The 15072-nt window shown below is 37.7% G+C and overlaps 1 protein-coding gene across 2 annotated transcripts in view; it reads left to right on the top strand.

Moving 5' to 3' along the window:
• The first annotated feature begins 1215 nt into the window (after nt 1–1215).
• The window catches only part of LOC123756450 (transmembrane protein adipocyte-associated 1 homolog), a 14175-nt gene continuing 318 nt past the window's right edge, over nt 1216–15072 (top strand). Inside the window, exons 1-8 of one of the 2 annotated variants that reach the window (XM_045739621.2) lie at nt 1216–1728; nt 3280–3412; nt 3686–3848; nt 6183–6379; nt 7431–7503; nt 9115–9298; nt 10007–10124; nt 11928–12115. In XM_045739621.2, coding sequence (XP_045595577.1) covers nt 1496–1728; nt 3280–3412; nt 3686–3848; nt 6183–6379; nt 7431–7503; nt 9115–9298; nt 10007–10124; nt 11928–12101 — 1275 coding nt within the window. In that variant the 5' untranslated portion in view covers nt 1216–1495 and the 3' untranslated portion in view covers nt 12102–12115. The remainder of the gene's footprint in view (nt 1729–3279; nt 3413–3685; nt 3849–6182; nt 6380–7430; nt 7504–9114; nt 9299–10006; nt 10125–11927; nt 12116–15072) is intronic. The other variant, XM_045739622.2, reaches the window with a different exon arrangement.

Here is a 15072-nt window from a genome sequence, read left to right on the forward strand (position 1 = left end):
TAAACTGTTTAATAAATGTAATTAAAGGCGTCAAAGATTGAGGAAAGATGTATTCGTTGGAAAGTACTTGCGTAACTGCTTCGTGAATTGAGCCTGGCAAGTGGCGTGAGTTTTATGAATCGCTCAAATGGTAACCTAATTTTTAGGTTGACTGGAGATATCTAGCCAATGGTTTGGCTCTTGATATAGCGACCACATCTGGACTGGTGCTTCACAGCATGGAGACCTCATGCACCACCAAAATGGATTTTAATCCGAATGAGAAACCCGTACATGCTTATGGAGTGCCCAGAGGACTCTGTCTTAGGACCTTGATTAATTGATGAAAATTAATAATAATAATAATTATAAATGTTCTTCAGGTAAAAGTACATAAATACAAGATGAGTTACAAACAGAATGTTGGATTGATTGATTGATAAAGATTAAGCCATCGAAGAGGTGGCACGGGCATGAATAGCCCGTAAAGAATGTTGGATTTATTGATAGAGCTAGTACATATTATGTCTAAAGCCACTAATACGCACAGCGCTTCCGGCAAAATTAAGCTACCCAAGAGGTGGCACGGGCATGTATAGCCCGCAATCTTAGGACATTGCCGTTTACCATATATGTGGCAAACAAAATGAATAAACATACTGAATAAGCTAGCTATTATTCTTTTGACCATTTATTGTGGGATTCAAGTGATCATTTTGCAAGGCCTCACTATAGTTATCGCTCTCCATTTTGCCACAGAACTTTGTGCATTCATCCTTTGCTAATATTTTAAAACTGTAATATACCGCAATATCATTAACCATTCCACAAATGTAACACTATACATTATCTATTATGTGTAATAAATAATGTATAGTGTTTCCACAGTAATCCGAGAATGAGACAGGTTTGTATTCCTTCTTGATATTTATATTTTGAGTTGATAATGTGCTCACTAAATGAAACAACAACAATTATTATTATTATTAGCTTGCAAATGTACTTAATTTCCTCAGCATTTCTTTGAGGTTAATTCCACTGCTGTGATCCACGGAAAACAGGTAAAAATAAAGTAGACATTTTTTTCTAAATTGTTCGTTTACGCAATTAAAATCTATATTCTTCCATATGTAGTATCGACTATAATTTCTTCACTTCTTTATAATATTTCTACAAAAAAGGCAATCACTAAAATGAGTTTCTTAGTGATTTATAAACGAAAAATCCAAATAAGTCAGAAATAATAAACGCATTCTAAGAGGAAGCCTGACGAGGGGATCGGGCTTACTAAGGAGGATCGTGATGCTCCAACCTCCTCGATCTCATCCTCCAATACTTGTGATTTCGCCTACAATTCTAATATTATTGTTTCCTTCTTGCGTGACGCATCCTGTCATAGACAACAAGGCCTTCCATGAGAATTTCGCCAAAGGAATGGTGATGAAGAGTGCGTTAGGCTGAGGGAGAGTCGCCCAGGAGAGATGTGAGGGTGTGCCGAGACCTCACATTTTATGCAATGGCGGATATATTTGCAACTAACCTGGACCCGCTGACGAGGGTGACCACAGGGACACCAACCATCACCACTACCACCACCACCAGCATTTCACCGTTCACCACTACTACCATCACCACTACTACCACTATCACTACCACCAGCCCTCCGGAAAACAATACCACACCAGCCACTCCATTTGGAAATGATGGGTTTTGCAAGCTTATTTTGTACATGGAAATTGGGGACTCCAGGTAACATTGCAAGGCTGTTGTTGCACACATATGTGACACTTGTTTTGCATTGTGCACTATTCTGTGACTAAGCTGCCTTCTACAGTGTAAACATTTACAATAATTGGTTACACCAGTTTTGCATAGCTTACTTTTATTTCTGGATTTAAATAGATTAGAATGTAAAATATTGTAGTGCAGATATGCTGTGTTAACCTTGATATTGATGTGATTTGTGACAGCTGTTCCATTTTTGGATTATGTGAGGTAGCCTTACATTGATATTTCTACAGCTGTCATGTAGTGTATTTTGACACTTGTGATTCTGTGAAGGGCAAAAATTTCAATTTGAAAATGTGAAAGTGCCTGATAAAATCATACTTAGGCAAATTTTTTTTTTTTTCCTGGGCCAGCTACTGTAATGCAATGAAACTTAATGGAAATAATGTATAAATATCTGAGGTTGTTCAGTTGAAGCATAAAGTATCTGGCTCCTACAGGTTGAGTAGCTAAACACTCCAAAACAGTTTATGAACTTGTCATATAGAGCGCTTTCTATAACTACATGGTGATATATGGGGGAATATCTATAAAGAAAGACTTAATATTAAATCTTAAACTTTTATTAAATGTTTTTATTCGGGATTCTTGGGAAAATTTACCTATAGCTATAAACTTCTATATTTTTCTCTTGGTTTTCAGACAGATGTAGCATCTTTATGCTGTTGTTGATAAAGGAGCTCAGTGCTGGGGCTGTATGAGTCTTTTTCATTCTGGAACTTGGAATAAAAATTAAAACTAATAAATATATGACTTGCAGTCTATAGTAGATGGTTACCTTGAGGTTACCTTGAGGTGCTTCCGGGGCTTAGCGTCCCTGTGGCCCGGTCGTCGACCAGGCCTCCTGGTTGCTGGACTGATCAACCAGGCTGTTGGTTGATCAAGCTGTTGCCAACAGCCAACCAGGCTGTTGATGACCTGTAACAAAGATTCTGCAACTTTCTGGGCTTTCAGATGTAGCCAACAACTCTCCTCACACAAAGATAAACATGGGAAAACTAAATCTATCAATGCTTAATAACCCAAGAACAAATGTGCCAGAAGCATCACACCTAGGGAGTTGGATAAGACTGCCATTCTTCAAATATCACTGTAGTCCGAAGTCAGCTAGGTTAGGAAAGCCTTGGTGGTCACTTGCCTTTATTGTAGTACATAGATTCAGTGACCCCATTGGAAAACTTATTAATTCAAGAACATAGTGTGCTAAGTATGTCATACCTAGAGAGTGGAAAAAGAATGCTTTTCTGCAAATATCAAAACCTGTCTAGGAAAACTTTGCAAGATGTGTTCTGATAACTCCAGGTAGTCTGAAATCTTTTTTGTATCATAGGGAATAACAGTTTTCTCAGGAAAAGGTTTTCATATGAACTCAACATCTGATGTTTGTGACACAGCAGTGTCTTTTGAAGGTAGAGTTATGGTTTTCCTCCATGAAAGGTAAATGTACTGTTACATATTGTATTCTGAAATTTTGAGGAAAAAAACTTTTAAGTGATGAAGTCACTGTTGCAGGGTGCGTGTTTGGGACCTTTTGCTGCTACTGCCGACGCTGCTTTTTCTCATTGGTCTTCTTGTCAAGATAAACAGTGCAAGACTCAAGTTACGTGCTGTACACAGCCCCATATATGCAACATTTTATGGCCTGGTTAGTGTAATGCTTTGTTTTATAGCTCATAATATATATGTTTTTCAGTTTGGTTGCCATAGTTATGAAAGTAATTTGGTTAGGTCAGGCTATTTCTTGAACAACAGAAATATTGAGCTGATTTCAGAAATAAATTGGCAGTAGCATTTTGTATCTTTATATGTAGATGGCACAATACCATTAAACTACGGCTGTTAGTTTTAAGACAATACAATTCACTTCTGTTACTAAATTAATAATCAAATTTTTCAGTCATATTTCTTATTGTTGCAGATTTGGCTTAACACACTGATATCAGTGGCAAGATGTGTGGTATCCATGACAGTTAATGCAGCTACTCCCTCTGGAGATGTGGCCAACAAATTATTGTACGTTATTGTACGGTTCTTTTTGCTGGCCACCGAGATGAGTGTTGTGGTTTTTGCCGTTTTTTTTGGTGAGTTTTTGGTGATATAGATGCAGAAATGAATAATTTATTGACAGACATTGTACTGTGGAACTCCGATAGAACTGACCAATTTACATTGTACCCATTCTGAATAATGAAGGTTCATGCCTGTTTCTGAAACTCTATTTACTGGTTTAAGGGTCTAGAAATTTCTGACTGGGTCTTCCTTAACCGAGTCTCAGAACTGGTTAAGTATTCAATTTTCGTGATCATATTTTGTTAAGAAGGTCCCTGGGGTTGGGGGTCTCATTGTGCAGAACTATAAATGGTGCATAAATAAGGTTGTTGTATTGTCATCTCTTTGTTCATATACTTAGGAAAGTGAGACAGAGGCAGTCATGTCTGCTTTTCATCTGAGGGGAAAAAAAGGGGGAGGTACTATCTTCTTCACTGTTCTCTGTATTTTATTTTAGAAGTTGTTCCTATGGAGCACTCCAAACTCTTTGTGTTTCTTCTCTTTCTAATTGAAAAAGTTATGCAGAGACGTATGACAACCTTGCCTTCTCGTGGAAAAGTTTCTTATTGGTGACCAACCTTTCATTTACATTGCGGTGATTCTAAGGATCAGTGTCCCGTGGCCTGGTCTATTCTAACCCGGCCCCCTGGTTGGTGGTCTGGTCAACCAGACTGTTGGACACAGCTGTTCGTTGGCCCTGATGTATGAATCACAGCCTGGTTGGTCAGGTATCCTTTGGAGGAGTTCATCGGGTACTCTTTTTGAACATTATCAAAAGTCGTCCAGTTATACCCCTTATGTGTAGCAGAATCATGTTGAAAATTCTTGGGACTTCGATATTGATAAGAGTTCTCTCTCACTGTATAAACCGATTTTGCACATCTTATCATGCCTTCTGGTCTCATGTGGTGGTGTTCTATTGTCTTTAAATTCACTACAGTACTTAGTTCAAATAGTAACAGTAATGGATTTTTTTGTGTAGGTATTTTATAAAAAGCCCCTTATTAGACACAGCATTTCTGACAAAGATTAATATAATTACAGTGTCATTTTTTGCATACATTAAAAGTTATTATATCCTAAACACACTGTATACTGTGTGAGTGTGTAATAAATAAAAGAATACATAAATAATGATACTCACTCACTTGTAGATGCATGTCAAGACAACTAAAAAGTGGAATTAACTAGGAGTGAAATGGTGGAGGTAAACAGCATTCATGAATTCAAAGGTTGATACGATGAAAGCCTAAAGGTTGGGGAACCAGTTCATCATTGAACTGCTGATTGAAAGATGAAACCCATGAACTGAAGCTTGATTCAATCTAATAAGCACAGATAGCTTCCTTAATGAGGTACTTGCCTATGATATTTTGTTACAGTAGAATCTTGAAAGTACAGTACAGAATTTGGATTGAAAATGTTAAGTGCAACTCTGTTCACATAATGTATGAATAACGGATAAATAACGGATAAATAATAAAAATCCTCTTTGTGAATGTTACAAAAAGGAAGACAATGCACCGTTGTTCTTTTTGTTCAGCATGATGAAGCTTTTTCCCAAAGAAAATATTTAAAGTAGAGAAATATGAAGAAATTGTGCAAAATAAACCACAAGTTTTCCAGTTTCTCAGGCTTGGCCCACAGTATGCAATGCAAACATAGTGTAAAGAGTTTTATTTAAACTTTTTTTAAATTTTATCTCGAAAGTTCTCAAGGGTTAAATCCTTGAGGGCTTAATCCTCAAAAGTTTAGTAGAACTCCAGGTTACAATCCTTTTACCATGTTGTGGCCTGGTAAAGATGGACATAGACAACCATAGATTGGTTGTCTATGGCGTGTGTGTGTGCTTGGGAATACTCAGCGCATAGGTTTGAGTCCTTATCATGGCTCCTGTGGATATTCTCGTAAAGGGTTTCTTACTCGTGTGTTAGTGTGGGTCACAAACCAATGGGGTCTCTTACTCCTGTGTTAGTGCAAGTTACAAACCAATGTTTGTGTTTTTTCGACTTATGTTTCCGTCAAATTTGCCAATTACTTTTATCTTTATTTTCTGCCAAATATTTAAGGGAAATATAAATAACTGTGAATCAAATGATTTTTTAGATCTTTAAAATATATGTAGAGAAATAATGTACTTTAAATATTCCATTTGGAAATTGGTAAACTTTTAATAAACTGAGCAAAGATATATTACTGTTTCTTTACTTAAGTTTGTGTATGAATGCATTTAGTAGGCCAGCCAAAGGCTTAGGGTCCACGCAGGAATATCCTTGCACAAAAAACACTAAAAAAAATGAGAATGTGGTACATAGGATATTAGATGCTGGTAGAAGGTTGTGTTGGTGACTGTGTTGTTCCGACAGGACATCTGGACAACAAGACCAGTATCAGGCGGGTGCTGGTCGTGACCTCCATGATTGCCCTGCCGTACTCCGTGGTTCAAGGGGCCCTCGAGGTCATGACTCCAGACCATGATTTTGATGTTCCTAGCAAGGACTATGAGCTGTTTGGTCATGGTGGCTCTCTCTTCTGGCTCATCTCTTCCATTATTTTCACATTGGTGAGTTTCAGTATATATATATATATATATATGTATGTATATATATTTAGTTTATATTTAGTTTATATTTAGTTTATATTTAAACAGTGCTACAGTAGTTTGTTTATGATAATTTAAAAGTCTGTCTCATTAATTAAACTTTGTAATACTAGTACATTACTGTATATTCAAATTCAGGTTACAAGGTCTCAAATAAGCAAAACAAAACCAAGCCCTATATATATGCATGTATGTATAGTGTTTGTTAATGTGGTTTTTGTATGTATGTGTTATATCTAATAGGCAGAACTGCAGTACTAGTCCTTATAAACAAGATGCATTTTGCCTGACAGCCAGAGGGGCTTTGTACAATGTATTTTTGTAATTATTTCTTTCAAAATTTATCCACCCTTATTAATATACAGTTCCAACATGGGATCATGTTGGTCCCAGCTTCCAAATTAGATACATTCTGAAATGGCATTTGTAAGTTGGTTGTTCATGACTCGGAATCAGATATCCCATTGCCACAGTGCGCAATAAATATTGGATGCATTCCCAGACCATCAAAAATCAGCCTATGAAACTCTAAATTTTAAGGGAAGTAACATAAGAAACCCTTCTCTCTTGTACCTTGAGTGACGGAGGAAGGAGACAAAAAAAAAAAAAAGAGGTATAATTACTGGAGGAGAAGGCAGTTTGTGGTGATGCACGGGCACTGGTGCCCCTGTAGCAATCCATTTTCGTTACTCACCCCCCGTCACCTCGTTGGTCTTCCTCTCACCCTCTTCCTACTTTCCTAATGGTAAAATGCATGCGTATACATAAGACAATTGTGATTGCTATGAAATATTACTTATTTAAATTTATAACTTTTTTTTTTGTCCCTGATGTCTATGAAATGTAACTTAGAAAAGTGTGTTTGTGTGTGTGTGTGTGCAGTTTTCATAATATTATAAGTTATAACCTACATTACTATAAATCCAACATTATGTTTGTAAATCAACTATATATGTACTTTTCCTGAATAAAATTTTTTGAATTTAATTTAATTTACTAAAATGCATTCCAGATCTATTCTTTCATCTTGGTGTTGAGATTGGACTGGCTAAGGAAGCGCTTTCTGTTTCTCTTATGGATGCCAAGTAAGTCCTTGATTGTCTTACTTGCACAGGGAGATGTATATTAGATATATTTTCTTGGGGGGGAGGGGGTTAAATGAAAATGGAAGACCTTGGGTGTTAGTATCTATATGCTATATCTTATTTTAATTAGCCAGTGCCTCCTTTTTAATTAGCCAGTGTCTCATTTTCAATAGCCAGTGTCTTATTTTCATTAGCCAGTGTCTCATTTTCAATAGCCAGTGTCTCATTTTCAATAGCCAGTGTCACATTTTCATTAGCCAGTGTCTCATTTTCAATAGCCAGTGTCTCATTTTCAATAGCCAGTGTCACATTTTCATTAGCCAGTGTCTCATTTTCAATAGCCAGTGTCTCATTTTCAATAGCCAGTGTCTCATTTTCAATAGCCAGTGTCGCATTTTCAATAGCCAGTGTCTTATTTTCAATACCCAGTGTTTCATTTTTATTGACATCCTATACATACACTTGTTGTGTTATTCAGTGCAAAGAGTATGTACTAGACTGAGGGTTTTTTCAGAATACATTCGTTGCTGATAGTGAGGGCAGACTATATATCTTCTACATTTTTCTGGGTGTTGGTGAACCTGTTTGAATTTTATAACAAACCAGCTGGAACATAGGTTTACTCTGGAGACTAGTGGTAAACTGAATTGAAGTAATACTGCCTCTTTAGAGAGAGTCGAAATGGAACACTTGGATTGTTGCTGACCAATATGGTAACTGCTAATGAATTGTGCCGTATGTGATGAAACATCAGCGAGAGCAGGCGATGAGTCACAATAACGTGGCTAAAGTATGTTGACCAGACCACACACTAGAAGGTGAAGGGACAAAATCGACTTAAGAATGGTCCAGGACGGACCGAAACTTCGTCGTCCCTTCATCTTCTAGCGTGTGGTCTTGTTAACATCAGCGAGAGCTTCTAAAATTACATTAGAAATGCAATTTCTAATGTATATGTATGTTGGGAAATGTGCAGGGTTTAGTGCATCCTATATTGGGTGAGAAAAACATTAAAGTTTCCTTAGGATGACAAGGAAAGTACAGATAGTGAAAGTAAAGTTTTTGAAAATTGTGTTGCTAAAGTAGTTGTTAGAATGAAAATTTGAGAGTTGAGGCAAGTACCATACTGTGTTTAGAAAAAAAAAAACATTAGGGAGATAAAATATTTCTGAAGTACTGTATTGACAATGAAGATAAGTTGTTCTGAAATTTAAGTTGACAATAAAGTATCAAGCACAGGAATTAAGACAAGACTTGCTATTGAGGCGTGAGTTTAAGGACAGTTAGGAGACACCACCTTACTAGACAGTAAAGAGCATCTTTTCAAGATAAATAGAAATAATTAAAGAGAAAAATTATTCCTGCTGGTGAATTGATTGTAAATACTGTGCTGCTAAAATGTTGTCATGTATTGTGTGATGTCTCTTTTTTTTCTTAATCTTTCAGTGAAGCGTGCATCTAGTGTATATAATTTTCCTACCCTTTCAGGGGGAGTGTACATTTTGTATCTCTTTCCTACTCTTTCAGTGAAGCGTGCATTTAGTGTGTGTCATTTTCCTACCCTTTCAGGGGAGTGTACATTTTTTATGTATCTTTTTCTTACTCTTTCAGTGAAGCGTGCATTTTATGTGTACCTAGGATTCTTAGCAGTACTGAATTTGATTCAGAGTATCGGGAGTGGTCTCTATCACATTCACGAGGCTGCTGGTCTCTGTCTCGTCAATGCTACCACTTGGACCTACTTCTCTCTCCTCACTCCTCTAATCTACTATACTTTTATATCAGAATTCTTTGGGTAAGTATCAGAATAGTTTTTGTAAATTCAATGAGTATATATACCCAGCCTGTAAATCTGAAAATGAAGGAAGTGACAATCTTTGTTTTGTTCCTTCCTGGACCTTTTATCAAGTTGTGGTAAGGGTCAAAGATGCATCAAAATGTTGTCACTTCCTTCATTTTAAGATTTGTGGGTTGGGTGTCTAAATTTTCAGCCACATTATTGTGACTTAAATTTTGCATTTGTCCCTATATTTACTAATATTATATATCACTCAATAAATCCAAGAAATAGAGCTTATATTTGCAATTTTGGTTAAGTATTATTTTAATTATAAAACCCTATTCATGGTATTATTCATAGTTCTGCATGTGTTTTGTGAACAATAGTTGATTATTGATGCAGGAAAAGTTTATTTTACCTTGAAAGTAAAATCATATGTCACAGCTGAACGGTACAATGGCTGGAAAACAAATACTGCAACTGCATTGTAAAAAAATGTGCTTGGTGGAGTTTCGTATGAAATGTATTACACTACGTTTTCGTTGCAGTAAGATCAAAGTCAGGCACTTGCGTTGGTTAATGGTCTAAATACATTTAGTATGTTTTAAAATGTAGGCTTCAGTATTGAGTATGTTATTGTACTGTATTGTATTTAATTTGTAGGTTACATAATCAATAGCCATTTTGACTTGTCATAAAAAAGACTTTTCTTCTTTTATGCAGCCAGAAGAGTCGTGAGCAAGTAGAGAATATTGTCTTCTCTTATAAATCAGAAGATGACGACGACACCACTTCGTTACCTCTTCCGGGAACTGAATTTCCCCAGCAGAATATATATCAGGTAGATATGAAATACAAATTTAGTCCATTATCTGAAATACTCTCGGCTGTCCTCCCAAAATATGGGTGCATATTTTTTCCAAATACAGTAAATTACATGCTGTATGTAGAGGAGTAATCCTGGGAGAATTTCATCATAGAGTGAGGTTAATTTCAAAGATAATAGTTACCTCTGTGGGTTTGATCCCATCGTATGGCATCTCATCTTTGTCCATTCGGAAATGCGTGTATCTTAAGAGTACAGGGATGCAACTACTATTCAATCACATCATACTGCCTATTATCATGGGCCACTCAGTACTGAGTGTACCTGAGGAGTTCAGGAATGCAGGTTCAATCCCATTGTATGCCCTCAATCTTTTCTCATAGATGCACAATGTCCTGGCAGTTTCAGTGTTTATTATTTTATAATGTAACATTCTTTAAAGAGAGTTGTAATTTTTCTTTGAGGCTATGAAAAGTGGTTACATCTGGCCAAGACTTGCTAAATCAGATGATACCCATGTATGTGTGCATAGACAGACAGTGCCCATAATTCAGTGCAGGGACTTGATATCACTGACCTGTTGAGAACTTTTAGAATACTGTAGGGCTTAACACTTTTTTGCGAGTAATGCATTTGTATCCCTCACTGTGTCCTCTTTTTTTCCTCTTCTAAGAAGTTGCAAAAATTACAACAATTTTGTGTGCATTTATTCATCTGATTACCCATCCTAGGGGTCAAAGTGCAAAGACAAAGAGTTGCTCCCATATTATTTAATAATAATAATATTATTGCAGTATTATACAGTATATACTGTAATATAATTAGACCCTATGACAAAGATCAAACTCTCTGCCTAACTGTTTACTGATGTGCAATACTACCAGATGGTAAATAACATGATAATTCTGCTATAGCTCATACATTAGAGCTTTTCATAAAATTAATATTCTCCAAAGAAAAATGCAGAAAATATGTACCTACACAGTTGAAAGTAATTTATTTATCTTATTACAATAAAAAGTGTCAAAACTATAACATATGTCCCCCCCCCCCCCCCCTCTGGTACTCTTATCAGCTGCTAATAATCTAAATACATTGGTACTGTTTCCAGATAGAAACATGCCAATCAAAGGTGGCAATAGTAGTGCCTTTTATGTAATACTCCCACAGCCATTGTTGAACTAAGTCCACTGGGGCATATATCTGCCAGTCCTCATGAGGGCCGTTCTACTGGTGGTGGTCTGTCTTCAGGAAAGAGCCAAGTCATACGTTATGTTGCCTACTTAGATCATAGTAGATGAGAATTGTATGATCAAGATTCATTACGATGATAGATACCCCAGTTTTCTTATTTAATTATCCACAGTTGTCGGGCAATGTTGACTTTTAATCTCCAGGGATAAATAAGGGGTTGTAAAATATAGAGTTGGCTACACTCTTTATCTAAAACTAATTTGCCCTCAAATTTATTCACATGACTTAGACTTAGTGAGGTGGGGGGAGAGGGGGGGTTAGCACATTCTGGCGTCCCACAAAAATTGGCTTACCAGTACTGAACATTGAATTTGTGGAATGCTGATGTGTTTTATTATTGTGTGCTTGAAGGAGACTCCATTGGCTCCCATATTTGTTTATAGTGTGCAGAGAGAAATAGCAGCTAGGACTGTGCTGTATGACACTTTCAGGTGGGCAGTCTTTGGCCTCCCCCCTTCCCCCATTAATTATATATAATGGAAGGAAAACTACAGAAGAAATTAGTAATATAGAATAAACTAGAATTGTTTCGGTACATTAATAGGACAATTTTGTTGCCATCAGGCAAGTGGTGCTCCCTACAGCAGCTTGTCTGAAGAGGTAACTGGTGAGGGCCAGACCCCAGTGAACCCCCTCTACACCGCTTCCCTCCAAAGTCCAGACTCCATCACTGGCTACTCCATTAACTCCGTCGATGATATTACCATCAATGCATACAACAAGTCTCAAATGCAGTGAATTGGTAATAATAAGTAAGCACTTGTAAAATTAAGTCCATGAGAGAGAGAGAGAGTGAATTTATGCTGTCAGATTTGTCTGTAAGTGCACTGTTAAACATGTTACATGATAAAATTGTAGGTACTTACTCTTAACACAAAGTACTAATAAAATGCACATTATATGCAGCCCAGCTCTCGACCCATATACTGTATGCACATTTTACAAAAGATGAAAATGAAGTGGGCCATATGATGCGTACACAAACACCTGCAAACATTAGTGCACACACATGCACACATTGAATGTTAAAATGTGAATGCACAGTAAATGTGCAAGCGACCCTATTGTAACATTGTTTAACGTTCCCTTTCTTTATTAAAATGAAGGGACTACTTTTTCTTCCATCCATAAAATGTACACTGTGAGGGGTATTTATTTTCCCTAATACTCAGGAATATATAGTGCTGTAGTATGCTAGTGTTTGAAATTACCCACAGAGTTAATGAGTATATTAATGCCAATTTTCATTTTATTTGAATTAAACAAACATTATTCACCTGGTGTGTTTTTGATGTATTTATTAATAATAATCATATCTAGTATTCTGAGTATGGAACTGAAAGAGCACCTTGGTAGAAAATTTGAAGACCTAACGGTGATCTTAACAGGACCTTCTTAAAGCTTGTTCAAATATTCTCAATTCGGATAATGTAATGTACAGTATATCAGTAGTTTGTTGTAAATGACCATTCTTTCTAAGAGTCACATTGCCCCAAATACAGTATTAGTCTGAATACAGAGAATACGAATTATCTCAAGTTTAATTCTGCCTTTTGAACGTTTAATAGTTTGTTTAACCTACTCACAATTGAGTTTTGATGTTATTGAATGATGGAAAGTGGCACAGACCCAATTTAGTAGTTTTGTTTCATTTTAGAAATAAAGGTGTTGGTTATACAGTGATGCTTTTGAAGGTAGATCACATTCAGTGGAGCAGAGAACAGTGGTAAGGTTGCACGTACATTATGGGGTTGGTGGTGTGTCTTTGCTCAATTCAATCCCGTCTGGATTTGTCGATTTTGCAGGAATGTCCCTGACTTCTGTTTGGCTCATGTCACTGTTGGACTGATGGATTGTCTTTTTTTTTTTATTTTTTTTTTTTTTTACTGCTTTGTGGACTTTTGGTTCAGAGAATGTGGTGTCCATCTCCTGTTTTGTGCATTTTCTTTTGAGTTGGATCTAAAATAGTTTCTGGTTTTCAGACTCTTTTTCTTCGTCAGGGATTTCTGAGGTGTCCTTGGGTGCTTTTCTGAGGTGTCCTTGGGTGCTTTTCTGAGGTGTCCTTGGGTGCTTTTCTGAGGTGTCCTTGGGTGCTTTTCTGAGGTGTCCTTGGGTGCTTTTCTGAGGTGTCCTTGGTTGTTTTTCTGCAGATGTGTGGCCATCTTGTTTCTTCCAAATTTTGTCTGGGCTTTCATCCCTGTGGTTTGTTCCCCCCCCCCCCCCCCCCCCCCCCCCCCCCCCCTTAGAATTCTGTTTCCTGTTGGGTACATAGCATCTCTGCAGTGAACTTTGTTCTTTCTACCTGGATTGGGACCCCCATGGAGTTTTTGCCTCTTTGGCAGGGTCTTTGTTATCTGCCACTGAGCTCTTGGCTGCCTTTTCCCTGTTTGTTCTAGCCTGCTATTTGGGCTGGTACCCTGTTGGTCTTTTCATCTGTGGAGTGTTTTTTCTTTGTGGGGGAGGGGGGGGGGGAGGTCTTGACCATATTGTCTAGTGGTCTTTTATGTGCTTTGTGTTTCTGCTGTCCACTAAAGTGTTGGCCAATCATTCCTTGTTGCTGCTTTTGCATTATTGTTGTGCTTCTATCTTGAGGTTATCTTGAGATGATTTTGGGGCTTTTTAGTGTCCCCGCGGCCCGGTCCTCGACCAGGCCTCCACCCCCTAGGAAGCAGCCCGTGACAGCTGACTAACACCCAGGTACCTATTTTACTGCTAGGTAACAGGGGCATAGGGTGAAAGAAACTCTGCCCATTGTTTCTCGCCGGCGCCTAGGATCGAACCCAGGACCACAGGATCACAAGTCCAGCGTGCTGTCCGCTCGGCCGACCGGCTCCCCTTGATTGTGTGTGGGTTTGAAGAGGGTTTGTGCCACTACTGCTCCTTTTCCCTGAGCTCTTTGTCTTTTACCTTCCAAGGACCAGCCATTTTTGTTCCTCCCCTAATACTATGTTCCTTTTCAGCAAAGTCTTTTTTTCTTTGCATGGTAAGCACTGGGAAGCTACTAAGAGGGCTAGCAAAGAACTAGAGAGTTAAGTGTAATGAAACTGCATTTTCTATGCAACACCTCATTCCTACCCTCTTTTTTTTCTTTTCTTTCTTTCCCATGAAGTTGGGCTCATTTTGTGTACATGATGAAGGGTAAGGGACTTGGAATACCATTTGGTGGCTGTCGGGTGAATTGCAGCGAGAGGAAGTTACTTGCTGCCAACTATCATTCTTAATTTTTATTTCTTATTAAGAGCAGTGCCCTTTTTTTGTCTTGTTTTGCCTATAACATTCAGGGCAGTTTCCTAGGTTTGGGTTGATCTTCAATTCCTAAGTGCGAGCTAGGCTCTTGAGTCTATACTTGAGGGCCTGGTATGTTTTTGGAGGCTCTTGGGTACCAGACTCTCAGACTCTTAAACACTGGGGAGCAACTTTGGAGTCCCATGGAAATTTGCATTTCATTACATTCAATGTTCTGTTTTTATTTGAGTTACACTAATATTAAATTTAGAAATACTTGGAGACTGATATGCTGTGACTCAATGTTGTTTTGTAAGGTTTTGTTTGCAACTGTAGGGATATATGTGTGTGTGTGTGTGTGTGTGTGTGTGTGTGTGTGTGTGTGTGTGTGTGTGTGTGTGTGTGTGTATGTATGTGTGTGTGTGTGTGTGTGTGTGTGTGTATGCGCGTGCTTGCCTGCAAAATTACACACATGCATGGTATC

This window comes from Procambarus clarkii, chromosome 25 (genome assembly GCF_040958095.1).
Source record: "Procambarus clarkii isolate CNS0578487 chromosome 25, FALCON_Pclarkii_2.0, whole genome shotgun sequence".
Taxonomy (NCBI): domain Eukaryota; kingdom Metazoa; phylum Arthropoda; class Malacostraca; order Decapoda; family Cambaridae; genus Procambarus; species Procambarus clarkii.